At 42.3% G+C, this 26,679-nt stretch overlaps 1 protein-coding gene across 5 annotated transcripts in view; it reads right to left on the bottom strand.

Moving 5' to 3' along the window:
* Positions 1–26,679, bottom strand: part of INF2 (inverted formin 2) — an 85,152-nt gene that overhangs the window by 9,803 nt on the left and 48,670 nt on the right. For all 5 annotated transcript variants that reach the window (XM_056811180.1, XM_056811179.1, XM_007473470.3 and 2 more), the window contains exons 6-18: positions 24,548–24,689; positions 22,437–22,578; positions 16,530–17,423; positions 12,597–12,742; positions 12,212–12,273; positions 10,239–10,341; positions 9,686–9,771; positions 6,135–6,235; positions 5,342–5,412; positions 5,138–5,245; positions 3,204–3,274; positions 2,387–2,507; positions 810–974 (exon numbers count right to left, since the gene is read on the bottom strand). In XM_056811180.1, the coding sequence (XP_056667158.1) occupies positions 810–974; positions 2,387–2,507; positions 3,204–3,274; positions 5,138–5,245; positions 5,342–5,412; positions 6,135–6,235; positions 9,686–9,771; positions 10,239–10,341; positions 12,212–12,273; positions 12,597–12,742; positions 16,530–17,423; positions 22,437–22,578; positions 24,548–24,689 (2,212 nt within the window). The remainder of the gene's footprint in view (positions 1–809; positions 975–2,386; positions 2,508–3,203; positions 3,275–5,137; positions 5,246–5,341; positions 5,413–6,134; positions 6,236–9,685; positions 9,772–10,238; positions 10,342–12,211; positions 12,274–12,596; positions 12,743–16,529; positions 17,424–22,436; positions 22,579–24,547; positions 24,690–26,679) is intronic.

Consider the following 26,679-nt stretch of genomic DNA (forward strand, 5'->3'; position numbering starts at 1 on the left):
GAAATTATAGGAGATATGAAGGTCTTGAGAAAGTTAAAAGTAGCCTGTAGACATCAGTAATCATTACTATGGCATATCTTGCTTACTTTGTATCCTCAGCACTTAGCACAATATCTGGTACCTTGTTTGGTCATGTCAGACCTTTCATGAGCTCATTTGGGGTTTTCCTGACAAAGGCACTGAAGTGGTTACTGGATACTACTGGATACTGGAATGCCATTTCCTTCTCCAGCTCATTTGACACATAAGGCAAACAGGGTTTAGTGACTTGCCTGAGGTTACTCAGCTAGTAAGTGTCTGAGACCAGATTTGAACTCAGGAAAAGATCTTCCTGACTCCAGACCTGTTACTCTATCTACTCTACCTCGAGCTGCTCTATGTCATTGTTTAATGTTTTTTCTATTTATCATCTACCTACCTATCTACCTGTCTGCCCACTCACCCACCTGCCCATCTGCCTGTCTATCTATCTATCATCTATATAATATATCTATCAGTGTATTATGCCTACTTGTCTGCCTATCAATCTATCTACTTACCTGTATTTATCTACTTACATCTATTATCTGTCTTTGTCTATAAATTATCTATCAATCATCTATCTATTCATCTCCTCTATTCTTCTCTCTCTCTCGTCTGTCTGCTTATCTACTATCCATGCATTTATCCTTCCTTGCTTCCTTCCTTCTGGAAGGTCTCACAAGTGCTCACTTCTTTGAATCCTGCAAGTGCCTAATGAATATCTGTGCAATCTGGATTTGTATTTGTAGCACTGAATGAAAGCTCTCCCCTGTTCACAAGACACTCACCTTCAGGGCTCTGATGAAAAGTTCTCGAAATGTCTTCATGGTGCTGAATGTGTCCTCCAGGGAGAGCTTGTGAGCATCCTCACAAAGGTAGTCAGCCAGCTTAATCTTCTGCCTCTCAATGACTTTAAATTCTTCCTCTAATTCCCTGGAGGCTGAGATGCTGTCCTGGGGAGAGTCATTCATGCATAGTTCAGCTGTGTCTGGACACCCCAAGCATGAATCTCAGAACCTCTGCTTGAAGATCTGCTCCATTCTATTCTGGGCCTGATTTCAGTGAATGTTTTTCACCTTGGGCCTAAATTGGCATCTCTGTAATTTATAATCACATAGGCATGCTGGAACTAGCTAGCTCAACAAAGGCAATTGCTAAATTTCCAGTGTGAGCATTTGTACCTTGGAAATTGGCAAATCAGGGACTGATTTATTATTTCATGGACTGACTAGACTTAATAAAGTCATACAATGTTAATAATAAAATATTTTCAGGTATATTTTCTCTCTTTGCTTCTACTCTGCAGCCATTTTAGCCCAGAAGTCCTATTTTTCCTTTTTGGATAATCAGTATTATCAATGGGTAGAATCTTCTGGGTGGAGAAGATGTCAGAAGGCTTCTAATACTCTCTCTTATCCAGTATGGGAAGCTTCTTTGATACTATCTCCAACAATTCAGCTTGAATACCAGCCATGATGGGAAGCCCACAGACTACCAAGACTATCTATCTGCTCTGCTTTTGGACAGCTCTAAATGTAAAGGAAATCCTGCCTAACCTCAAGCCAAATTTAGTTTCTCTGAAACTTCTCCCTAGTGCCTGTTCCTTCCCACTAGGATCAAGCCTTGAAAAGACCTTGAGTGCAATCAGTGATGTTTAGCCAAGCTGCTGTTGCTAAGAACAAATTCATTGTTAAGTTCAAGAGCCCTCCCCTGGAAAGTGGCTAATGCTGAAGTCCATTCCGTCCCCTACTTGCTGAAGACATGGAACAAAAGCCTTGAGCAAGGCCGGAAAGGGCCAGAGAATTGGAGCTAAGAAAGAAGAACTCACTGCCCCCTGCTGGAAGCAAATGATTAATGGTCTGATTCTTATTCATTTGCTCTTAAAAAAAAAAAAAATCCCTTATGTTCTTTCTAAGGCAGATGATCAGTAAAGTCCAGGCAATTAAGGTTAAGTGACTTGCCCAGGGTCACACAGCTAGGAAGTGTCTGAAGCTAGATTTGAACCTAGGCCCTTCCAACTCTAGGTTTGGTGCTCTATCTACTGTACTACCTAGCTGCCCCTCTTCTTCACTTTCAACCTGTTCAGTTTCACCTTGGTTTTCTAGAGGACAGGCCTGACTCTGCTTTCTTTGTCCCTCCTACACTGTGAGTTACCTTCAGCAGCACCCAGTTCTTCTCCCTCTACTGTTTTCCCCCAAAGTGGGGCTGAGCACTGTCTCCCCACCTTCCCTCTTCCAAGTTTCCATCCATGTCTGGTCCTCTCCAAAAGCTGCTCCCCTAATATGACTACAGATCTATACCTAGCACCCAAGAATCTATACCACCTCCCCCATTCAGGCTGAAACTTTAGCTGGTGGTCACTTGCCTGGAGGGGCTTCACATACTGCTCCTGTACCTCAGGAATCCCTGAAGATACCTTCCGCTCCATCTCCAACAACTGCTTCAGGTTGGTGCTGGCTTCCGAGTGGATGACATCAATATTGATCCTGAGAGTCAGGGAAGGAGAGACCTTGTGAGACCATGGGTCAGAGACTGTCCAGTGTCAGAACTGGAAAGGTTTATCGCCTCTCTCCTGCTATCCCTTCCCAATGTTACAGATGAAGAAACTGATGACCTACAGAGCTATGATAAGAGCCCCAAAATGTAACAGCGGGACATCATTAATGACACTACAATCATCTCACTGTCAATGATACCTCACTGGCAATTGTACAGATGAGAAAACAAACTTATTTTGAGACTCAAAGGTAATAATGTGTATATAAAAGTAGATGATGGCACCCCCAGAATCACAGAATGTCAGCTGGAAGTGAACTTAGGTGGACATTTTGTCCAACCCTCTCATTTAGAGAGGAGAAAACTGAGGCCCAACCCCCCCCCAAATTATTTGCCTAATCAAAGTCATATAGTTAGTCATTGACATTGCCAGGATTAGAATCCAGGTCTCCTGACTCCAATACAAGGATCTTTCTAATGCTGGCATGCTCTCCCAGATATGAAAAATTATTCTCATTCCATTAAAGCTATTTCTCCAGATCTTGTGGAAAATCTTTTGTTTGTGATCCAAATGTAGGATCAGTACATGAATGAAAATACTTCTCTTCTGGCAGATCCCCAGGTGCAGCTATGCTCTCTTCCAAAGGGATGTGAGAGCCATAGTAATGGCCAGGGACGTTTCTTACCCTGCAGCCCGGGAGATGTGCTCTAGGTCATTAGGGAGCTGCAGGAGGTCAGGGTAATTTTTCTCCACTTCCTAGAAGAGAACATAATTATCTCAATATAAACTGTTACAATTAAAATGATCTTGAAGGACTGATTTTTGGGTAAGAATATATTGATTATATCAGGTTTATTGGTTTGCCCAACATCAGAACTGATAAAGTGATAGAGGTCTCCATAGTTGTCTCTCATGATCAGGGAAGACCCAATCTGGGTCAGGCAGGTTAAAAAATAGATTTTTAGGAGCTCATTATTCAGCCCCTTCCTTGACCATCCAAAGACAGCTTTAATTGGTGAAGAGCTAATTAAGAGGAGATCCATAAACCTATCCACTCCTTCCCATCACTGTGTCGCAGTGAACACATACACAGGAAAAGAACCGTTGGCCCCTTCGTTTACTAACCACATTCTGTTAAAAAGGAAGATATTCCTTGGGATCCCAAGGACAAAGAAAATGCACTCTGACCCAGATCCAGATTGAAGACTAGGCAGTAAATTCTCCTGAACATATAGGAATTAATACAGTATATGAAAAACAAATTCTCACACCGAAGGCAAGGTCATTGGCTTCTCTACAGCACAAATCTACCCTAGCACCCACCATAGAGCTCTTCATAAAAAGCTCTCAAATATTTATTGAATTGAATTTCAATCAAAGTCTCCTCTCCCTTAATGCCTCCAAACCCCAGCTCCTTTCCCAAGGCCTCAATGGATTGGCTCGTAGAGGGAGAGCTGCTCTTCACCCCTAGAACAAAGCAGTCCTTCACTCATTTGGAGAAAAATGTTGATCTCAGTTTATTGCCTTACATCTTTTCCTCATGATAGTCCCAGCCCTACTCCTTCCAAAGGCACCTCCCCAGAGCCTGTCTATGGAGGGACTTTAGGGTCCATCTGAATAGGCTGTACACTGTGGCCAGTCAGTCTGCTTGATCTTTGCTGGGCATGGCTAGCTCAGCTTGTCCTAGGCTTTCTAAGAGCAGGGACTGGTGCCATGGAGTTCATAGGATGCTCCTTGCATAGCGTCTAGCTTGGGTCCTCCCCAAATTTTATGGTGACCACTCATGAATATTAGAGCTGGAAGGGATGTTGGGGACTGCTTAGTTTAGACTCTTCATTGTACAGAAGGGGAAATAGGTCCTAGAGGGGGAGAGCCTTTCTCAAGACCATAATCAATAAGTGCCAAATCCCTGACTCTAAAGTTGGTACTTTAAACTCCCATCTCTAAAATAGGCGATGGGCCAGATGATTTTTACAAAAGTAAACAAATATACTATCAGTGCTTTCTGTCTTTACATAACAGCTATTTCCCAGCCCCAATTCAGATGACAGTTTCCTTGTGACACTCTAGTGTGTGTGTGTGTGTATGGGACCGATCCTGACAGCATACACAATAACCTATCCTAGACCAAGTGATCTTTCAAGATCTCCTCCACCTCTAACATACTGTGATTCTGGAAAGTAATTTAGAAGCTGGGAATTTAGGACACTCTGGTAGGTAGATAGCAAAAGGAAAAGAGAATCCTGAAGTAGAAATCTTATGCCCTTATGTTTAAACTTTGTAGGGAAAAGAGCATGGCCCAGTGGATAGGGATCTGTTTTCTTAAAAGTCTAGAAGAACTAAATATAAGTAACCTTTTATACATACTAGTTATGAGACCTTGGGCAAGTCATTTAGCTTCTAGGCAACTCTCTATAATTATAAGTTTCAGAGAAAGTGCCAGTCTGCTTTGGCTTGAGGAACAAGTTTCCCCTCTCAGGAGCTCCCTATATTAATAAAATCTCAAGTCTAATTGAAAAAGAAAAGTTTTTTTTTTTTAAAAATCAGGTAGCAGTTGTGAATGTGGAAAACCAGGATCCCCCCTAGAGAATGTCTGGCAAAGGACTCCAGGATCCCTACCTCCAGGATGTGATGTAGCAGGGTCACACGACTCTGGTTTGCCTTGGTTTCTGTGAGTTTGAGCAGGGTACTAATCTTAAAACCGTCAGCATCTCCTGTATGACTCCCCTGAAACAGATCAGGGAAACCATTACTAAGTTTCCTGTAGGCAGCAAAGAGGCAGGACAGTCCCTATGGTTTGCAGTGGGCTGGCAGGCAACTTACATAGTTGAGGAAGTTTCCAATTTTGAGAATCAGTTGGCAGAAAATGGGCAAGCGCTGACTGGTGAGGAGGCCTGCAGAGAGAGGGACGTTTTAATGATTCAGTTCAGTGAACGAGTCTGGTTTCCAGGTACCCAAAAAGCTATCAAGGGTCTGTGCAGGATCTCTGCCAGAGACCCTGAGGGATACATTTGGGGAGGATGTAGTTGTCCTCATGGGTCAGGGATGTTCCTAAACATTTTCAATATCCTTTAATAGTTTCTTACTGGTTTATCATCAGAAATTTATCTAAACCCTTCTAGAACTGGCTGATGTTCATCCACAAAATAAGTCATAGAATCACAGTATGCAGAGGTGGGAGGGATTTGGAGAACAATTAATTTCATAGATAATGGAAACTAAGGCTCAGATGGGAGAAGCAGATACGAAGGCAGCTAGGTGGCTCAGTGAATAGAGCCCTGGGTTTGGTGTCAGGGAGTCTTGATTTCAAATTAGACCCCAGACCTTTATTAGCTGCATAACTCTGGGAAAAAGTCACCTAACCTCTGATTGCATCCAAAAACTGAAGATTTTGTCTCAATTACTCATCTGTAAAATAAGGACATACCCAAGAAGAAAAGGGTAAACTACTTCAGTATTTTTGCCCTCCTTTCCCCCCAAATAGTCAGACAGAGCTGAACAAGAAGAAGATATGAGATAGATCCATCTTTCCCTCCCTGCCTTCTTTCTCTATATACAGTTCTGGGGTCTGTCTACCCAGGAGTCCTCCCTCAGAGGCCCCTGTGGTTCCACTTACTCTCACAGGCCTTACGGATGACCTCAGCTTTGGGTTTGATCATGTCCAGTATGATGACTGTCTCTTCACAGAGCAGCATGCACTCAATCCGCAGCTGGTAGCTAAAAATAGGGAATTAGTGGGGAAACGGGTCACAGGTCTAACCAGGAAATAGGTACTTGCTACCCCAGAGTGGGCTCAGCTCCACTGGGAGCCACAGAAGCTCAGAGTTGGAAAAGAACTGAGAGGTCATCTAGTCCAAGGCAAACTTGAACAGGAATTCCAACAACTTCCCTAAACCCATGGCCATTCAGCCTCCTCTTGAAGACCTTTATAAAATAGGGAAGTCACTACTCTTCCAGGCATATCATTCCACTTTGGGACAGTTCTGACTGTTAAAGAGTTTTTCTTTACATTGAGCCAAAATTATCCTCTCTATAATTCTTTTCTCCCTTCTCTTCTCCTTTTTGTTGTTTTGGATTTTGTACTGTGGAGCCAAGAAAAACAAATTTAATCTGATAGTGAGAATGTCACTCCCAAATCATCTCTTCTTCCTATTGCCCTTTACCTCCTGCTCAGGCTGGATTCTGATAGTTGCTATATATCAAGTTGATTTCCAGTCTTTATGCATATGCATTGTACTTCTTTGATAGGGGGAAGATGTAAATGAACTAAAGTATTTTAAAAGTTCTCACCCATTCCTTTCCATAGTTCCCAGGTATCAATGGAAAACATTCAGATTATGTAAAACTGAGGCTGAGATTAGGAGAACAGACCAATGAGCTCAATCCAGACTATCGATGAATTTCATATTTAATTAGGAATGAGACCATTCTAGTGTGAGACCATGAAGGCAGCAGACCTCTAGTTGGTTCCAGACCAAGAAAAAATCAGGGTTCATCTAGAATACTTTATTTAAGGATTAGGCTAGAAATCACAATGCCATTTAGTCTCGGGCTAGGGAATTGTCTTGTATATCCACATTTAATGTCCTTCCCCGTGACTGTTATTTCTGAATTTGTATATTATTTTGCCTTTGTCAATAAGCCCTAGAAAAGGTGCTTGTGAAGTTTAGGATACAAGGAGTTGAGAGAGAAAAGAGGTTTAGAAAGTAATAAAGGCTGAATTTAAGGTCCTCTGGAGCAGCTCTGAGAGGAGGAAATGATATTTTAGAAAACTGACTGTGGGGTCAGTGAGTCCTAAGGCCAACCTAGGCCCACACTTGTTTGGCTTTGATTACTTCGTAATGCATATAAATCATAGAACCTTAAGAGTGACAGAGATGGAAGAGACCTGATAACAAAGAATGTAGACTGTCAGAGATAGAAGGGCCCTCAAACATAGAATGTCAGAGTTGGAAGGACCACTATGGACCATTATGGAGAAAGAAGTGGAGGCTCAGAAAGGAATAATATCTAGGTCAAGATCCCAAAGCAAAAGAGTACCAGAGCTTGAACTAAAATCCAGGTTTTCTACCTACCTGTCAGCCTAGGGTGTACACCACACCATGAAGCAAGGGGTGATGGGAAATTCCAAAATCCCTCAGCATCAATGCCTGATGGCTAACCTATGTTAATCTTAGGACTATAAATCTGGAGTTGTAAGGGACTTTAGAAGTGGCACTAACCTAATATAATAACAATGTCCTTGGGAAAAGGGTACAAAACATTTTAAAAAATAAATCAAATTTTAGACATCATAAGAGAATTGCTATTTTAAGTTTGTTACACATTCTATTCCTTTATCTGTTTTGTAAATTTTCACACTGAGTTTTCTTAAATGAGTTTACTAATACATATAAGATCATTATTAAAGGAATTATTACTATGTTCTTGACCAGAATATGAAACATTTCCCCCACATCCCTCTCCTCTCTAGGTTTTCATGGCACAGTTATATCTTGGTTCTCTTACCCATCTGGCTGATATTTCTGTCTCCTCTGAAGGATCATCATCTATGTACCACCTTATAACTGTGAGTGTCCCTCAAGGCTCTGTCTTTGGCCATCTTCTATCCATCCTTTATACTCTAAGTGATCTCATTTTTCAGAGATTTATTATTATCTCAATGAAGATGACTCCCAGTTGTGTACCAACCTTGAGAGTAATACCCACCAGATATGTTATAGGCATTTTGAAGGATATACCCTATGGAGAACTCATTTTTTCTTTCTCTCCACTTCTCTCACCTTCCTAATTTTCCTATTTTTGTGGAGGGCACAATTGATCAGGCAGGTTCAAAATCTCAGTCATCCTTGACTCTTTCTCATCTCTTATGTAGAATCAGTTTCAAAATCTTGTTGATTTTAACATCATGTCATTTCCCTCACACATAAAACCATCCAGCTACCACACTATTTCAGGGCTTGATAATTCTCAACTACCCTCTTGATAGGACAGCTGGGTGGCAGAGTGGATAGAGGTGTTGGGCCTGAAATCAGGAAGATGAGGCTTCCTGAATTCAAATTGAGATATTTACTAACTGTGTGACCCTGGGTAAGTCCCTTAACCTTGTTTGTCTCAAGTTTCCTTGTCTGGCAAATGAGCTAGAGAAGGAAATGGCAAACTACTCCAGTATCTTTGCCAAGAAAACCCCAAATTGGATCACAAAGAGTCAGACACAACTGAACAATGATAGCCTCCTGATGGTTCTCCTGTCTTCAGTCTCTCTCCAATCCATCCTTCACATAGATGCCTAAGTATTATATTCCTGAAGTCCAGACCTGACCATGTCCACCCCTTGCTCAGGAAGACCCAGTAGCTTCCAGTTACCCCTACAATCAAATGTAGATTCCTTGCTTTAGCATTTAAAGCCCTTGACAATCACTCCAGCCTGTTTTCCTAGGTTTATTACATATCTTTCCTGTCTAAGTTTCGGCCAAACCAGGCTCTCCTTTTTCCAGGTTCCAGCATACAACATTCTATCTTTGCAGAGTCAGTCCCTTGTTGTCTGATATGCATGCCCTCTTCATCTCTGACATTTAGAGAATCTAGCTCTCTCTTAAACTCCCAATGAGCACCAGTTTTCTATGGGAAGGCCTTTGCTGATCCTACCCTCTTAGCTACCAGGGCATCTCTGAAGTTATTTGGGAATTAAACTGCTCTATGTTTTCCCATATAAGCTGCCTGAGAGCAAGGATTCACTCTTCCTTTTTTTTAAAAATCCCTTACAACCTTTTATCTTAGAATCTATGCTATGTATTGGTTCCAAGGCAGAAGAGTGATAAGGGCTAGGCAATGAATGGGGGTCAAATGACTTACCCAGGGTCACATAGCTAGAAAATGTCTGAAGCCAGATGTAAACCCAGGACTTCCAGGCTGCTTGCCTGGCTCTCAATCCACTGAACAACCTAGCTGTCCTCAAGAACTTACCCTTTTATATTTATCTTTCTCTTCCCAGTGCCCCTGACACAAAATTGGTGCTTAATAAATGCTGGCTGATCCTCATCTAAATTGCCCTTGTTTTGGGGAGTTAGGACCCACAAGGCTCAGTACTAGTGTATTGTTAGAGGGATAGGCCTGTGGAAAGGAGGAGCCTGACCTCAGCTGAGCTTTCCACCTTCAAGCACTTACCTGGGAACATTCAGGAGGAGGAGATAGAACTGGTCAGCACTGGCTAACTTGGCTTTCTCCTCTTGGAATGATTTTAGATTTTCCATCTGGTAAGGAAAGAAACCACAAGTTTCTTTGGGTTCTTTGGCTCCCCACCCAAGGAAGACCCTGGCAGCCCAAACTGCTGAAAGCAGCACCTTCTTGCTTTCCCCACATCATCCCTGCATTAAGCCCTGTGTGCTCTGATCCCTCCCCAGTCCTGCTCCAAGTCCTACAATTCTTCTGGCTAAATAGCACACTGTGGCTCAGCATCACACTTTGCCCCCTTTTAATTTAATAACTGATTTGTGTGAGAGTGATTTCCCCCTCAGGGCAGGGATTAGACCTTCTCCTTCTCCTTCATTGTCTCTTCCAAACTGTGAAGTCTTAGACCTTGACTAGGATCTTCTCTTTAGCTTGTTTGTACCCACTGCATGGACAAGCACAGGAATGGGCACGCAGAGGATTTGATAACGTTACCCATCACCTTATAAATAAAACAAAGTTGAGAATCCCTTCTCCTGACACAACTTACTTCATGCTTCTCCGGGAGCAGTTTGAGGAGCTGCTTCAGAACTTCCACATCAAACCTGGTCCTGTCCCCTCTACGGATCATGTCTGTGATCTCCTCGTTGGGGCTGTAGAAGGGGCAGTTAGATGTGGCTCAGCACTCTGCTCAACAAAGGCAGGATTGACCCCTCATGTGCATCACAGTCTCTAAGCTGGAGGAGACCTCAGAACCCATCTGGTCCTGGTGTTGACTGGTTCAACCATAGAATGCCCTCTACCCTTGAACCTTTGGCCTCCTTGTCCTATTTGATCCCTCAAGCCCTGACAACTGAATGAGGTGCCTGCTCCAATGTTCCTACTCCCATTTCTTTACATGCTGATGTTTTGGAAAGTAACTTAGAATTGTGCCCCCCAATGTGCTAAACTTTGCATATCCTTTTTCACAGCTATATTTCAATTTAGGTCTATACGCTGAAGAGATCAAAGGAAGAAGAAAAAGACCCACAGGCACACCAATAATTATAGTACCTTTTTTGTGGTGGCAAAGAACTGGAAACTAAGGGGATTTTTATCAGTTGGAGAATGGCTGAATTCATCATGACATATAAATTATGCAATAAGAAATGATGAAGAGGATGGTTTCAGAGAAACTTGGGAAGACTTAAATGAATTGATACAGAAAGAAGGGAGTAGAACTACAACAACAATTTATAGAATTACAAGACTTTGAAAGTCTTAAGAATGGGGGAAGCTAGGTGGCTCAGTGGATTAAGAGCCAGGTCTAGAGACAGGGGGTCTCCTGTTCAAATCCGGCTTCAGACACTGCGATCTGTATGACCCTGGGCAAATTACTCAATCGTCATTGCCTAGCCCTTACCACTCTTCTGCCTTGGAACTAATTCATTGTATCGATTCTAAGATGGAAGGTAAAGGTTAAAAAAAAAGTCTTAAGAACTCTGATCTGTACAATAACCAGTCAGATTTCAGAGGACCAATGATGAAACATGCTACCCCTATCCTAAAAGAGAGGTGATGAACTTTGGGCACAGACTGAGTGAGACATGCATTTTTTTGACATGGCCAATGTGGAAATTTGTTTTGTTTGATGATTTATATTATTTACAAAGATTTTTCTTTTTTTTTAAAAATGTGTGTATGGGTAGAGATAAGCCGAGAAACTTTTTTGTTAATTAATAAATAAAATTTAAAAAATTATATGCTGCTAGAGGAAGTCACAGAACTGTCTCTTTCTTCTCAACAGATGTCTTTTCTTTGTACTTAACTTTGCAGATGAGAAGACTGAGGCCATCTGCTATGAGGTCCCTCTTCTCCCCTAATTTCCTCCTTAAAACTTGTCTAAAACATTTTCTGTTTTCTCTTCCTTAGATCTAGTCTTTAAGAAAGAGATTAAAGGCTCATAGTATCATAGTCAGAATTGGAAGGGACTTTAAAGTTGATTCAATCCAACTCTCCTCATTTTATAGTTGAGGAAACTGAGGCAGACAGAGATTGACTTGTTCAGGGTCATGCAGCTTGGAATGTGTCTAAGGCTGGATTTAACTCAGGTCTTTCTGATGCTAAGTCCAGTATTCTATCTTCTGAACTCTCTACCCTCCCATCTCTCTCTGGGAGTTTTGCATATGGAACCTACAAATTCTCATTCATATTCTCTTGCTCCTCTCTGTTCCCTTCATTCCATTCTTCCTTCCCCCCATCACCCTATCTACTCTATCTACTCTATCACTCTATCTACTCGGTCCTTCCTCACTGACTACAAACATGCCTGTATTTGAAAAGGAGTCTCTTCTATCACAAACCCAAGTATTCATCAGGGATTTTGTAGGAGGGACTCCTGTTCTAGAATTGCATTTTAATAGAAGTATCTTGGAAGACACAAAGTTCTCCAAGGGAAAAGGAATGGTGGAGTTTCAGGCACTATGATAGTTACTTTTTTGTGACAAAGGCTGGCTGGCCTGCCCTTCTGACTCCAGTACTTACCATTTGAATTGCTTCAGAAAAATGTTCAGATTAAGACTTTTCTTGGCATCTAGAAATGTAATCTGGGAAAAAAAAGCAAAGTCCAACCCCCCAAAGCAAGGGTCACATGAGAAGCAGCAACAGGCAATGGAAAAAGCCCTGGGCCTTGGGAATCAGAAACTTGGGCCATATGATCACAGGCAAAGTCCCTTCCCCACTCTGAGGCTTAGTTTTCTCATCTGTAAAATGTAAAGAATAACCTTGTTCTACCTACAGGGCTATCAAAAAGATATACATATATTATATAGATATAGATATAGACTTTGTGTACTCTGAAGTGCTTTCTAGATGGGTTCTTCCTCTCTCCAAGTAGCACCTCCTAGGCCAAACCACCCAGCCAGATTACCTCTTTGGGCTCCTTCTTGACTGGTGCTGCCTCCTTCTCCTTGGGCTTTGTGATTGGGAAACAGAAGCGCTGCTCAATGCTGCTGTAATCAGGCTCCATGGTCTCATTGCTCAGGCTGCTCACTGATGCCCACATGGAGTGACTGTCTACAAGATAAGAGATAGACAAGGTGTCAAACTTGATTTAATGTTTTGTTGGCTGTCTATACTTAAGAAAATAACAGAGAAAATGTTGATAATGCAGACTTAACTCAAAAGTGTATCCTACACATATGAACAAGCAAACCAACAAAAATCACATGATTATTTCAATAGATGCAGAAAAAGTCTTTGATAAAATACACCCATTCCTATTGAAAATACTAGAAAGCATAGGAATAGAAGGGTCTTTCCTAAAAATAATAAACAGTATGTATTTAAAACCATCAGCCAGCATCATCTGCAGTGGGGATAAACCAGATGCATTCCCAATAAGAGCAGGAGTGAAACAAGGATGCCCATTATCACCTTTAACATTGTACTAGAAACACTAGCAGTAGCAATTAGAGAAGAAAAAGAAATTGAAGGCATTAAAATAGGCAATGAGGAGACCAAGCTATCACTTTTTGCGGATGACATGATGGTCTACTTAAAGAATCCTAGAGAATCAACAAAAAAGCTAGTGGAAATAATCAACAACTTTAGCAAAGTTGCAGGATACAAAATAAACACACATAAGTCATCTGCATTTCTATATATTTCCAACACAGCTCAGCAGCAAGAATTAGAAAGAGAAATCCCATTCAAAATCGCCTTAGACAAAATAAAATACCTAGGAATCTATCTCCCGAGACAAACACAGGAACTATATGAACACAACTACAAAACACTCTCCACACAACTAAAACTAGACTTGAGTAATTGGAAAAACATTAATTGCTCATGGGTAGGGCAAGCTAACATAATAAAAATGACCATTCTACCCAAACTTATCTATCTATTTAGTACCATACTCATCAAACTTCCAAAAAACTTTTTTACTGAATTGGAAAAAAACAATAACAAAGTTCATTTGAAAGAAGAAAAGATCAAGAATATCCAGGGGAAAAAATACAAAGGACAGGGGCCTTGCAATCCCAGATCTCAAAATATATTACAAAGCAGTGGTCATCAAAACAATATGGTACTGGCTAAGAGGCAGAAGGAAGGATCAGTAGAATAGACTTGGGATAAGTGACCTTAGCAAGACAATCTATGATAAATAAATAAAATAAAAATGTAATATTATCTATATTTTATTGTAGTTTTACTTATTTTGTTAAAATATTCCCCAATTACATTAAAAAAAACAAACCCTTACCTTCCTTCTTAGAATCAATGCTGTGTATTGGTTCCAAGGCAGAAGAGTGGTAAGGGCTAGGCAATGGGGGTTAAGTGACTTGCTCAGGGTCACATAGCTAGGAAGTGTCTGAGGCTAGATTTGAACCTAGGACCTCCCATCTCTTTACTTGGCTCTCTATCCTATTACATTTTAATCTGAATCAAGTCATTCTCTGGGAGTGTTCTGGGCTACACTTTTGACAACTCTGCTTTACAGGTTTTCTTTTGCATTAGATTAAAAATATACAAGTTAGGGGCAATTAGTTAGCTCAGTGGATTGAGAGTGAGGCCTAGAAATGAGAGGTCCTTGGTTCAAATCTGATCTCAGACACTTCCTAGATGTGTGATCCTGGCCCACTGCCTGGCCTTTACTACTCTTCTGCCTTGGAATCAATGAACAGTATTGATTCTAAGATGGAAGATAAGAACTTAAAAAAAAAAAAGGGACCATCTACCAGACTTGTTCCTCCTTTTTGGTGAGGGAATGTTAATCTTTCTATAGTCAGTACAAAGAGCCCTGAGTTTCGTTATCTTGTCTGGGTTTTTGGTTAGTATACTTCTGAAATCTCTTGTGGACATTTAAAATGTGGATTGAAAAGAGGATTTGAAGTCAGAAGGTCTGGAAAATCTCTCCCTGTGTAATTACTAGCCTTGTGATTGTGGGTAAATCATTCCCCCTCTTTTGAGATTTCCTGATCTCTAAGAACAATAAATCATGGAGTGCTTATCTCCCAGAGTTGTTAGGCTCAATGAGATGGTTCCCATCTCTGCAAATGCTGGCATCTTTGTAAACCTTAAAGTGCTATGTAAGTGTCAGTGAATAGTCACGATGATCGGAGCAATAATTTGTGGATCATTCATATAATAAGCTTCCTCAGAGGAAGCTGGAAAAATTCTTTGCTAGTAATTCACGGGCCAAAGAGAAGCTTTTAATTACAGCTTTAATCTGGTCTTCCTGCTTTCCAGCTTTGCAGAGTCTACATTCATCTTTTTCCATGTAATTGTTCTCTTATTCATTAGATACTCTTGTTCATGAGATACAGGCTCATTCATAGTCACAAAGCCAGTAAGTATACAGGCTAGGATCGGAGCCCTTCTAGAACCCAAATCCAATGTCCGATTCATTGTACCCCTTTACCACACTCCAGACTCCTATGAATCTTGTGATTTGGTGACACACTGTATGCCTGTTGCCCAAGGAGGGCCTTAGGGCCAAAAAGTCTATCCCCAGAAGGGTTGGCTTGAAAGGAGGAATTTCTTAAACACAGTAAATTTATGAAGTCATCCATTAAACCAAAGGTTTTTTTTCTTTAAACTTCTATCTTTTGTCTTAAGAAGAGAAGGGCTTGGGGGGCAGCTGGGTAGCTCAGTGGATTGAGAGCCAGTCCTAGAGACGGGAGGTCCTAGGTTCAAATCTGACCTCAGACACTTCCCAGCTGTGTGACCCTGGGCAAGTCACTTGACCCCCATTGCCTAGCCCTTACCACTCTTCTGCCTTGGAGCCAATTGACTCCAAGACGGAAGGTAAGGGTTTAAAAAAAAAAAAGAAGAAGAGAAGGGCTTGGCAATGGGGGTTAAGTGATTTGCTCAGGGTTATACTGCTAGGAAATGTCTGAGGCCAAACTCCAACCCAGCACCTCCTGTCTCCAGGCCAGGTTCTCGATCTACTGAGCCACCTAGATGTACCTAAACCAGGAGTTCTTAAACTTGGGGTCCAGGAACCTTTTTTGTTTTTTAAGTATTTTGCTAATTAGTTTGATAATTGGTTCCTTTGTAATTTTACATATTTATTTTATACATTTAAAAACATTATTCTGTTAATTAAATAAATTTAAAATAAAAAATAAAAATGTTCTGGAAAATCCGTGGGTTTTATTAGACTATCAAAGCAATCTATGTGATGAAAGATTAAGAATCTCCCTGCTAGAGGATGGCAGGTTTGAGATGAATGTTGCTGAAAAGAGGACCCATACTGATGAAATGATGGATCTTCAATTGTTGAAGCAAGGGTTGTGAACTAAACAGGCTCTTGGGAAGGGCAATATAAACCAGGGACTCAGTCTGACTCTGGGGAAGCAGACTAAGCCTTGAAGAGATGTAGCTGGAGTGATGGTGTGATCTGCCTCTGAGCAACTGATAGGGGGACAACAATGAAATGTGGGATTAGTGGGGAAAAGAGGAAGGAGACTTTTCATTCCATCCCCAACAACTGCAGCTATGAAGGACCAGCTGGACCAGATTAATTCATCTAGAGGGAAAATAGGGGACAATTTGTAGGGTTTGGGTGGTGTCCTTCCTCCCTGCCTGCCTGCCTCTCTGGCTGAGTCACAGAAGCAGAGGACTTGAGTTAGAAGAGAGCTTAGTCATCACTTCCCTTATTTTCCAGATAAATGGGGGGTGTGGGGGGGGAAGGGTCAGCAGAGAGAGGACTTGCCAGGCTCTCTGATTCCAAATCCACTATTCTTTCTAGTAGGCCACAGGGCAATTTTGCAATATCCTGTTTCCCTTGTGACTTGCCCCTCCATAAACTCTTCCCCAGCTGCCCAGGAAGAAGCTGCCTTAATACTAGACATACCTCTTACCACGTTAGAAGGGAGTTTCTGCCAATTCAGCTTTTTCATCCTCAGAGTAGGAGGGTTGACTTTCCTATGGTTTGGAACTCTTACAAGGCCCAGACCATGGTCCACATGGGCAACTATTATTTCTTCAGTGCCATTCATTGGAGGGGGAGGAATTTCACCATAGAGAGGGGGTGGTGGAGGTGGGACACATGCCATGCCAGTCAGAGGGGGAGGAGGAGGGATGCCACCCAAGCCAGGCAGAGGGGGAGGAGGAGGGATGCCACCCAGGCCAGGCAGAGGGGGAGGGGGAGGGATGCTACCCAGGCCAGGCAGAGGGGGAGGAGGAGGGATGCCACCCAAGCCAGGCAGAGGGGGAGGAGGAGGGATGCCACCCAGGCCAGGCAGAGGGGGAGGGGGAGGGATGCCACCCACACCAGGCAGAGGGGGACAGGGAGGTGTAGTAGAGGGAGTTCTTGTCATTCCAGGCAGAGGGGGAGGTGGTGGAGGAGGAGGAGGAGAAGGGACACTGGTTTTACTGGACATAGGAGTGGCTGGAGGAGGGGCCCATAAAAAGCTGGGCAGAGGGGGAGGTGGAGGTGGTGGGGGAATACTGGTTTTTCCAACATGGGGGACTACAGCTGGGTCTGGAGTGGATGTATGTAGCTCAGGGGTAGCAGAGGCTGTCTGCATTTGGAAGGCTGTAACAGTCTCTAAAGTGCCATTATCAGACAATGGTCTAGCGCCCTTTTCCTTCTGACTCCCCTTCGGTGATGAGCCCGCTCTATCCAGGTTGGTTTGAATACACTTGTGGGCTGTCTTGACCAGGTTACAGATCTTGGGACTCTGCTGAGGCCGCATCTTCATGGACAGGAGTCTTTCGACTATTTCTTCAATGCTGCTTTCCTGGACTGCAGAGAATGGACAAAGAGGGAATGAAGTTAGGGAGATATAAGTATGATGGGAGAGAGAGGGGAGAAGGAGAGGAGGAAAAGAACAACAAACCCTAAAAGGGATTGACAAATCCCTACTAGAGCTGGGCTAGAGGGGAGCAAATGGTGCCCTTTTGCAAAAAGGAAATTGAAGCAGGATAAAGTTCTAAAATCTAATTAGCCTAGAGAAGAAAAGACTTGTGTGAACATATCGAATTATAAATTTAGAGTCAGAAGAGAGCCTTTAGTCCATATTCCCTCATTTTACAGATGAAGAAACTTGGAAGTACAGAGGTGAAACGACTTGTCCAAACTCATATAGTTAGGAAATAGCACAGCTGAGAAATTTGAACCCAGATCCTCTGACTCCAAATTCAGTATTCCTTCTACTAAAGCATGATTTAAATCCCTTCCCTTCCTTGCTTCCAATTATTGTCTACAAGTCTGGAAGGGTTGCTGTCATTTAGAGATGGGATTAGGTTTATTCTATTTAGAGGTGGCTAGGTAGCAGATGGCCTGGAGGAGTCAGGAGGACCTGGGCTTAAATTTTCCCTCAGACACTTCCTAGCTGTGTGACCCTGGGCAAGTCACTTGACCCCCATTGCCTAGCCCTTACTACTTTCTGCCTTGGAACTAATACACAGTATTGATCCTAAGATGGAAGGTAAGGGTTTGTAAAAAAATATATTGTAGCTCTTTGTGATGGTGGAGAATTGGGAACTAAGGGGCTATCCACCAAATAGGGAAGGTTTTAATAAATCATGGAATATGAAGGCAAGGGAAGATTATTGTACCATAAGAAGAGGGGTAAGGGAGGAAGAGCACCAAGCATTTATTATGTGTCTGCTATGTACCAGGCACTGCGCTAAATAGTTTTCTTTTAAAACCCTTACCTTCTGTCTTAGTATAAATTCTATGAAAGAAGGGCAAGTGTTAGGTAATAAGGAATAAGTGACTTGTTCAGGATCACATAGTTAGGAAGGCATCTGAAGCCAGATTTGAACCTAAATTTGAACCTAAAGCTAAATACTTTTCAAATATTATTTCACTTGATATGACAAAAGGGATGGTTTTCTGAGAAACTGGAGGTGACTTGTATGAACTAATACAAAGTGAAGTAAGCAGAAGTAGGAGAACTTATGAATTTATAATTCAACTAGGAACAAGACACCATCAAGAGAAAACTCCCAAAGACTCAAGGATACTGATCAATGCAACAATCAGTACAGTTGCAGAGGATTGACAGTGAGCCAGGCTGCCTATCTCCTGAGGGATGGGTGATCTTTTTTGAGATGTAGTATTTTCAGATATAGAAATTTGTTGTGCTTGCCTATGCACAGCTTTTCTTTTCTTTTTCCAATGGAGGGTAGGGGGCAAGAGAAAAATGCTTGTTAACTGAAGTAAAGAGAACTTTAAAATGAAGGACTAAGACAAGATGATCTCTAAGGGATCTTCTAGCTCTAAAATCCTATGATCCATAGGGTGTGTGTCTTGTCTATACATCATCAGGGCTGCCCAGCCCTTTGTCAGCAGGGGGCTTCATGGCAGAGGTTTTAACTTGCCTTCTGGCCTATAACTCTTCCCCAGCTCGGAGCTCCTTAAGGCTCTTTATTTCAGGGGCCTGAGTCCCTGGAATGGAATGTTCTAGGATAGACACTTGTCGCTGAAGGGATGGCCTGTGACCTTGGGCAAGTCCCCTTCCTTCCCTGAGAATCATTTTCCTCTGTAAAGTGAGATGACCAGATGATCTCTTAGAACCCATAACATTTTACGATCTTATCATCCAATGGTTCTGACTTCTGCTTCTATAGCTTTTGATTGGGTTCATATTTTCCAAAGGGCCTCATCTAAAGGTTCGGCTTTTTTCCAGCTCTGAAGCTTATTATTTTAAGACAGAACCATCGACTAAATTCTAGAAAACAGAACAAAGGGTTATCCTGCTTCACCTAGCAGGGACTTTAGGGAATTGATTCCCCTCCCCTCCCCCAAGTTAAGATCATAAAGTGAGTCAGGAAGATTTTACAGAAATATGTAAATGGAAGAGGCATCTTGGACAATTGTTGAGACTATTTGAGAATCCTGGAAGGGATGCCCTTCATCTGGTTTTCTGCTTCTATTCTTCCCCACAGGGCTAAATGAAAGACTAACTGGCATAATATAGGACTCATTTATGACCCTCATAAACTGAAATTCTGAATCTGAGAGCCAGTAGTTCTGGCTTGGAATCCTGGATCTCCTATTTACTATCGAGGTGACTATGAACAAGTCTTCTCTCTCTGAGCCTCAGTTTCCCTTTCTTTGAAATAAGGGATGCAAATGGGATGAGATTCTTTATGACTCTAAAAAACTATGACTGAGATCTTATAAGTACTGAGTGACCCAGGGAGAAAGATGGAGCAAGGACTCTGTCACTTGCTGGTTATGACCTTGAGCAAACTGTTCTCTCAAGACCTTGGATTTCTCATCTTTAAAAAATAATTAAAGGCTGGAACTTTAAAGCTTCTTTTTATCTCTAACATTGTACACACGTGAACATGCCCTCTCCTAGCCCATTTGTTCCAGATCCAGTTAATATCTGGAGAAGGTCGTGGATGGCAATGAGGCAGGCTAGCAAGGGCAAGGGAGTTCTGTAAATATTCCCTAACCAGGCTACATTCCGAGGGTCAGTCTCATTATCATTACTCTCCCAATAACCTGAATTCCTAGACGGCAGGGACCATGTTTCCTCTTTTAAACAGGTAAGATATATCGATAGAAAAATGTTGATTCAGTCCAAAAGCCAACTGCACAACTACCACATCGAGGAGGCACAGAAAACAGTACCTGTGAAAAGGAGCAGGAAGTTTTGGTGGACTGTAAGCTCAATGAGTCAACAGCATACCATAGTTAAAACAGTAGATGGGAATTTAAGCTATATTCAGTGAGGCAGCATACAGAGAAGACTGACTATTCTGCTGCCCTCCAGCTTTGGTCAGGGCATATGTGAAGGACTGGGTTCTGTTCCAGTGCTACATCCTCCTGTGCCCACAGGAGGGCAACCAAGAGGATGAGGTGCCAGGAGAAGAGAATGTGCTGTAAAGGTTGGTTGTAGAAACTGAGGATGTTTAGCCTGGAGAATCTGAGGGAGAAGGACAGGTCATGCCACAATCACTGCCTTTCAGGACAATGGAGAAGAAATTCTGGGCATGTTTTACTTTGACCCAAGAAAGCAGAAGTGATTGGAAGTTGCAGAAAGACACCAGATCAATATAAGTAAAAAGTTAGTAGCACAGTTGTTCCTCTCTCCCAAAGGAGGATGGGCGATGCAATGTTTACCCTAGGAAACTGCCCTGAAAGGAGCAGATAGAGAGGGCAGTTCTGAACTCCTAGGAAAAATGACCTCTAAGGGCCTTTCCAGTTCCTGAGCTTCTGTGATTCTGTAAAGGAGGTGAAATGGCAGAATTTTAATCACCTTGTTAGGCAGATGGGAGAGAAATCTTTGGCCCAGGGACCACTTTGATGATCTTTCTATCACACTGAATATGCATCCTAGTTCTTACGCAGGACCAGGACTGAAGAAAAAGCATGATGGCTAGAAGATCAATCTCAGGATTCCTGTTCAGGTCTGAGTTGGACTAGGTACTCTCCGAGTAAGACTGGGGAACCTGAAGGGTAGCATAAGGATGGCACTAGGAAAGAATTAGGGCTGAAATCTCTCTTTCTCTCCTTTCTTAGATCCAGAATGAGATAAGAATTAGAAGGAAGCTTAGAGACCAGTTTATTTCAATCCAATCCCTCAGGCCTTTGAGCGTTTCTTTTCTTCTCAGGAACATTATACTACCTGCTCCAATATTTCCTAGATAAAGGCCAAAACTTCAAGGGGATACTTTGAGGCTGCTGGAGTGCTAAGAAGAAAAACTATGATAAAGCTCTTGTTTTATAGAAAGCTGGATCAGTCAAAGAACCTCAAAGCTGGAAGGGTATAATAAAGAGGATATGGAATTGGGAAAAAATTTTGTTTCAGTCCTGGTTCTATCACTTACTGACTTGAAAAATTTGGGTAAGTCATGCCTACAATCTTCATCAGTTTCTTCAGTCATAAAATGGAGATAATATTTGTACCATGTATTATATAGCTCACAGAATTTTGGTGAGGAAACTACTTTTTAACCCTTAAACTATTTTCAGTTGTTTTTCAATTATGTTGTGACCTCATTTGGTTTTTTTTTTTGTTTGCTTTTTGTTTTTGGCAGATACTGGAGTGGTTTATTTCCTTTCTAACTCATTTTACAGATGAGGAAGCTGAGGTCAAGTTGTCTAGGATTGCATAGCCAATAAGTGCCTACGGACAGATTCGAACTGAGCAAGATTAGTCTTCCTCATTCCAGGCCTGGCACTCTATCTACTGTGCCACGTAGCTACCCTAAAACTGTAGATGTGAGTTATTATTATTATCATTTTATTATCTGATTCAATTGGTAAGTGAAGAGTAGAGAAGGGCAGAGGTTTGCCCTGAATCATGGAAAGTCATTGCAAGAATGATACTTTAGAATCCAGGTCTCTTCAACCTTTGTCTAAGCTGCTTTTTCATTTGTGAAGAGAGGGTCAACCAAAGATTTCTCTCCCATCTGCCTAGCAAGGTGATTGAAATTCTGCCTTTAGCACCTCCTTTACAGAATCACAGAAGTTCAGGAACTAGAAAGGCCCTTAGAAGTCATTTTTCTCAGGGAGTCAGAACTACCCTCTCAAATTGCTCCATTCAGGGCAATTTCCTGGGGTAAACTTTGTAGTGCCCATCATTTAGCTCTTAGTATTCCTGAAATTATTAGATCTCTTCTGAAATAAGATCTGAAGCAGTAAGAACTTGGGTGGGAAGAGGGCTGGGCAAAATTCAGAGCAGATCTGTCTGTTTGTGGGCCCTAGGGAAGGAAGGAAGTGGGGAGGCCACGTTGGACAGTGTTGTCTAGGACAGAACTTGGAGAATGACCATGGTAACCTGGGATCAATCCTTACCGTCACTGGCTAAGAGCACCGCTCTGTTCACCAGGATTTCCAGGGCTTCCCATAGCAGCAAGCTTGAGTGCTGGGCAGGTTCCAAGTGTAGGAGACCTTGCAGGACAGACAGTAGTTGGACTGAAATGGGGGAGCAGCTCACCTGGAAACCAAGAGGAAGACCTGTGGTCAGAATCACCCTTAGCCCCCTTCCTCACGGTTCTTTCTCCCTGACACTATGAGGGAGGGCTGGTTCAGAGGCTCAGATTTGTTTCTACCTTTGCCTCACTGTCTCCAGAACTCAAGCCCCAGCCAAGGCCATGGAATCCTGGAATCGAAGAGCTGAAAGGGACCTCAGAGGACTCTTATCCAATCTCTCCCCTAAAAGCAAGAATTGCTTCTATAATTCCTGATAGAAGCATTTAACCTGAGCAGTGACAGAGAATTCATTATCTCACTGAAGTCTATGCTATTTTGAGGCATCTTTAAGTGTTAGAAATGTTTTCCCATCATATTGAACTTAAATTTGTCTCCTTTCTAATTCCACCATCCCCCCGCCCCCCATCACTCCTGGATCTACCCTTTAGAGACAAGTAAAACTAATGTGCCCTTTCTTCTACATGTCAGCCCTTCAGAACTGAAGGCCATTCTTTGCTTCTCCAGAACTTAGCACAGACTCTGGCACATAGTCTTATTGACTAAATGTGATTAACAATGACATTTTGTGGAATGCTTGCAGTATTAGGACAGGAACAAAGTTGAATTTAATTTCCAGACTAGCTATTAACAAGCTGTGTGACTGTATCCAAGGCACTTCCCCTCTCTGGGCTCAGTTTTTTCATGCTTGAAATGAGGCTCTTGGGCTAACTAATCTTTAAGCTCCCTCTCAGACCTAACCTCCATCCTGTGTTCTAAGATTCCTTCAATGAATCTGTCATTTCCCCAAAGCCTTCTTTTCCAGGCACTAGCATCCCTAAATGATCCAATTGTGTCTTAAAAAGAAAACCCTTACCTTCTGTCTTAGAATCACTATTAAGGGGGGCAGCTGGGTAGCTTAGTGGATTGAGTTCCAGGCCCAGAGATAGGAGGTCCTGGGTTCAAATCTGGCCTCAGACACTTCCCAGCTGTGTGACCCTGGGAAAATCACTTAACCCCCATTGCCTAGCTCTTACCACTCTTCTGCCTTGGAACCAATGGAAGTTAAAGGGTTTTTAAAAAATCACTATTAAGTATCAGTTTTCAAGTCAGAAGAGTGGTAAGTCACTAGTCAATTGGGCTGACTAATTGGGGTTAGTCAATTAGGGTTAAGTGCCAATTAAAAGTGACTTGCCCAAGGTCCACAGCTAGGAAGTGTCTGAGGTCAGATTTGAACCCATGCCCTACCACATCCAAATCTGGCTCTCTATCTACTGAGCCATCTGGCTCCATTTTTTCTTAAGGATCCAGGACACATTCCAGTTTTTCCAAACTTTCCTAAAATATAGTGACCAGAACTGGTTGCCATTTACACATTTTGCCCATTGCCCAGCTATAGTCAGACCAGAGCAGAATGCATTGGCGCTATTATCTACCTTATTCTGGACTCTAGATTTGTACCAACTCAATGCCCCACCCCTTAAAACCATTGCCTTTTGTCTTTGTATCAATTCTAAGACAGAAGAGTGGCAAGGTAGCCCTTGGTGGCAATGGGGGTTAAATGAGTTGACAAGGATCACACAGCTAGGAAGTTTTTGAGACCAGATTTGAACCTGGGACTTCCTAACTCCAAGCCTGGATCTCTATCCACTGTGCAACCCAGCTGCTCCCATACCAGTTCAACTTTTTCCACATTTCCCCACTATCTCATTCAAAGGTTATTCCCTAACAGGTCATCAAGATGACCTAACAGATGATCTCATCCTGCCCTCTCCTCCCACCTTCCCCTTTCTAGTTTTATAATGAGGTTATTGGAACTAAAGAAGACCTATTTGCCCAAAGTCACACAAACATCAGAGGTGAAATTTGAACACCAGCCTTCTGACTCCATGGGGAGTGCCTCTTTCCCTACACCAATTCTCCTTTATCTTTGGCTGGCTCTCATTGTTTGGAGCAAAGGCTGCCTCCTTCCCTTCTTCCCTTGGGCTTTCCCTGACCTTATTAAACAGAGTGGAGAAGACCTCCTGGTGGCTGCTCATGTCAATCCCATCAAAGATTCTGAGCAGCTCTTCATCATCCTCAGACTTGGCTTCCTCAAAAGTCTCACACTGGATCAGAAGGTCCAAGTCTTCAATGTCTCTGGAGTAGAATGAAGAGTGGGAAGAACTGAGAAGAATGATGGAGGGGGGGGGGACAGGAGAGGGACAGAGCTCTGCTGCCCACCTCTAACCCATGTACCCAAAGACAGAATGTCAGAGCCACCACTACTCTGGACAATCGTTTCCTCACCAGCAACCGAGAAGTCCCTGGTCTCAGTAATTCTACATATGTATCTTACAATGGCAGGAAAAAGTCCAGGCCTCTCCTGGACTGGCCCAGGTTGGGAGCATTGAAGGACATACTGTGCCAAATTACTGTTGCCTAGGCATTTAGCAGTCAGAGAGAACAATCAGTTCTCATATACAGGAGTTCAGCAGAAGAGGCTTCTCCCAGGGAGAGGCAGAAGCAGACAAGGCCACATAGGGACTGAATTCCAAAGCCCACAAAAGTCCAGGTTTGATTTGTTGCTTTTTTATTGGTCAGTCATTTTTCAGTCATTTCCAACTCTTTGTGACCCCATTTGGGGTTTTCTTGGCAAAGATACTGAAGTGGTTTGTTATTTCCTTTTCCAGTTCATTTGACTGATGAGGAAACTGAGGCCAACAGGGTGAGTGACACAGCTAATAAATGTCTGAGCCTGAATTTGAACCTGGGGCTTCTTGTCTCAAGACTGGTGCTCTATCTACAGTTTTGATGTCTTGCTCTTAGGAGTGTAGGACATTCCTGTGGCCATTTGTATACTTTCTTTCCCTGCCCTGAGATTGTAAGTTCCTATCTTTTAAATCTCCAGAGCTGCACAAAGGAGGTGCTAAATAAATGTCTGTTGAGTTGAACTCTATCCTGTCCTATTTCTAAGCAGAGGTTTAACTCTGAGTTAAACTAGTGTCTCCCAGTCTTTTCTCTTTGTCTCTTGACCCTCATATGGAGCAGGGCACATAGTAGATGCTCAAGTAGATAACTGACTGACTGATGTCTGGGTTGTTTTGGTTTGGACGCCTGGTCTTTTTCAAACATGATCTTTCAAACATTAATAACTTAAAACCTACCTGGATTTATCAAGCACAAGTCATATCAAAATAATCTCATTGCCTATTCTAACTTGGTTACTAGACTGTTAGACCAGGGTATAATTCTAGGTATAAAATATCCAGATCTTGGCAAAACTCTTAGTTGGCATCAAATTGATCTGACATCAAATTGAAAAGAGGTCATTCAGGCAGTCAACAGAATCCATTGTCCCTGTGCTATTTGATGCTGTTATCAATATCTTGGATCTATGGCATTTTCAGATGATAGGAAGCAGGAGGGATTCTAATATGCTGAGTGATACCATCAAACCCCAAAGCTATAATGATGAGCCAAATCTAATGAGATTATACTTAATAAGGGAAAAAATGTAAATACATTTCTATAACTGGATTAAAAAAATCAGTGCTAACAATAGGATGGAGAAGGCCTGGCTAGGTGACTATATTTTTCTAATGGAGTGTAAGCTTAACAGTTTAACATGACATTTATCAGAGTGTGTGAAGAGGGATGGTGTCTAAGATGAGAGAGATGATCATTTTGCTGGACCCTACCCTCATCAGACTTTGCTGGACTATGGCTTTCAGTCAAGATAAAATGGGTAGATTTGAATGAAGGTGGGTGACCAGGATGGGGAAGAAATTGGTGATCATAATGTATGAGATCCTGCTGAAGGTACTGAGGAAAAGAAGCCGTAGAAGGGATAAGAGAGTTCTGTTTAAGCATTTGAAGGACTGTCTGGTACAAGAGACATTCAGCTTATTTTGATCAACTCCAAAGAGCACAACTAAGAAACACCAGGGGTAAAACATCTTTGGAATGGGCATAATTTTATCTTAATTTCTTACTAACTTGAAAGTATCAGCAGCCTTTCCCTCCGGGGGTGGGGGGTGAAGTTGTATATTCTCTCTTCCTCTCGCCACCACCCTTTAAAAAATGTCAGATCTAAAAGTTGTTAGGAAGAGAGGCCCAACAGGCTATAATGGGGAAAGAATACATCACT

Source organism: Monodelphis domestica, chromosome 1 (assembly GCF_027887165.1).
Source record: "Monodelphis domestica isolate mMonDom1 chromosome 1, mMonDom1.pri, whole genome shotgun sequence".
Lineage (NCBI taxonomy): Eukaryota > Metazoa > Chordata > Mammalia > Didelphimorphia > Didelphidae > Monodelphis > Monodelphis domestica.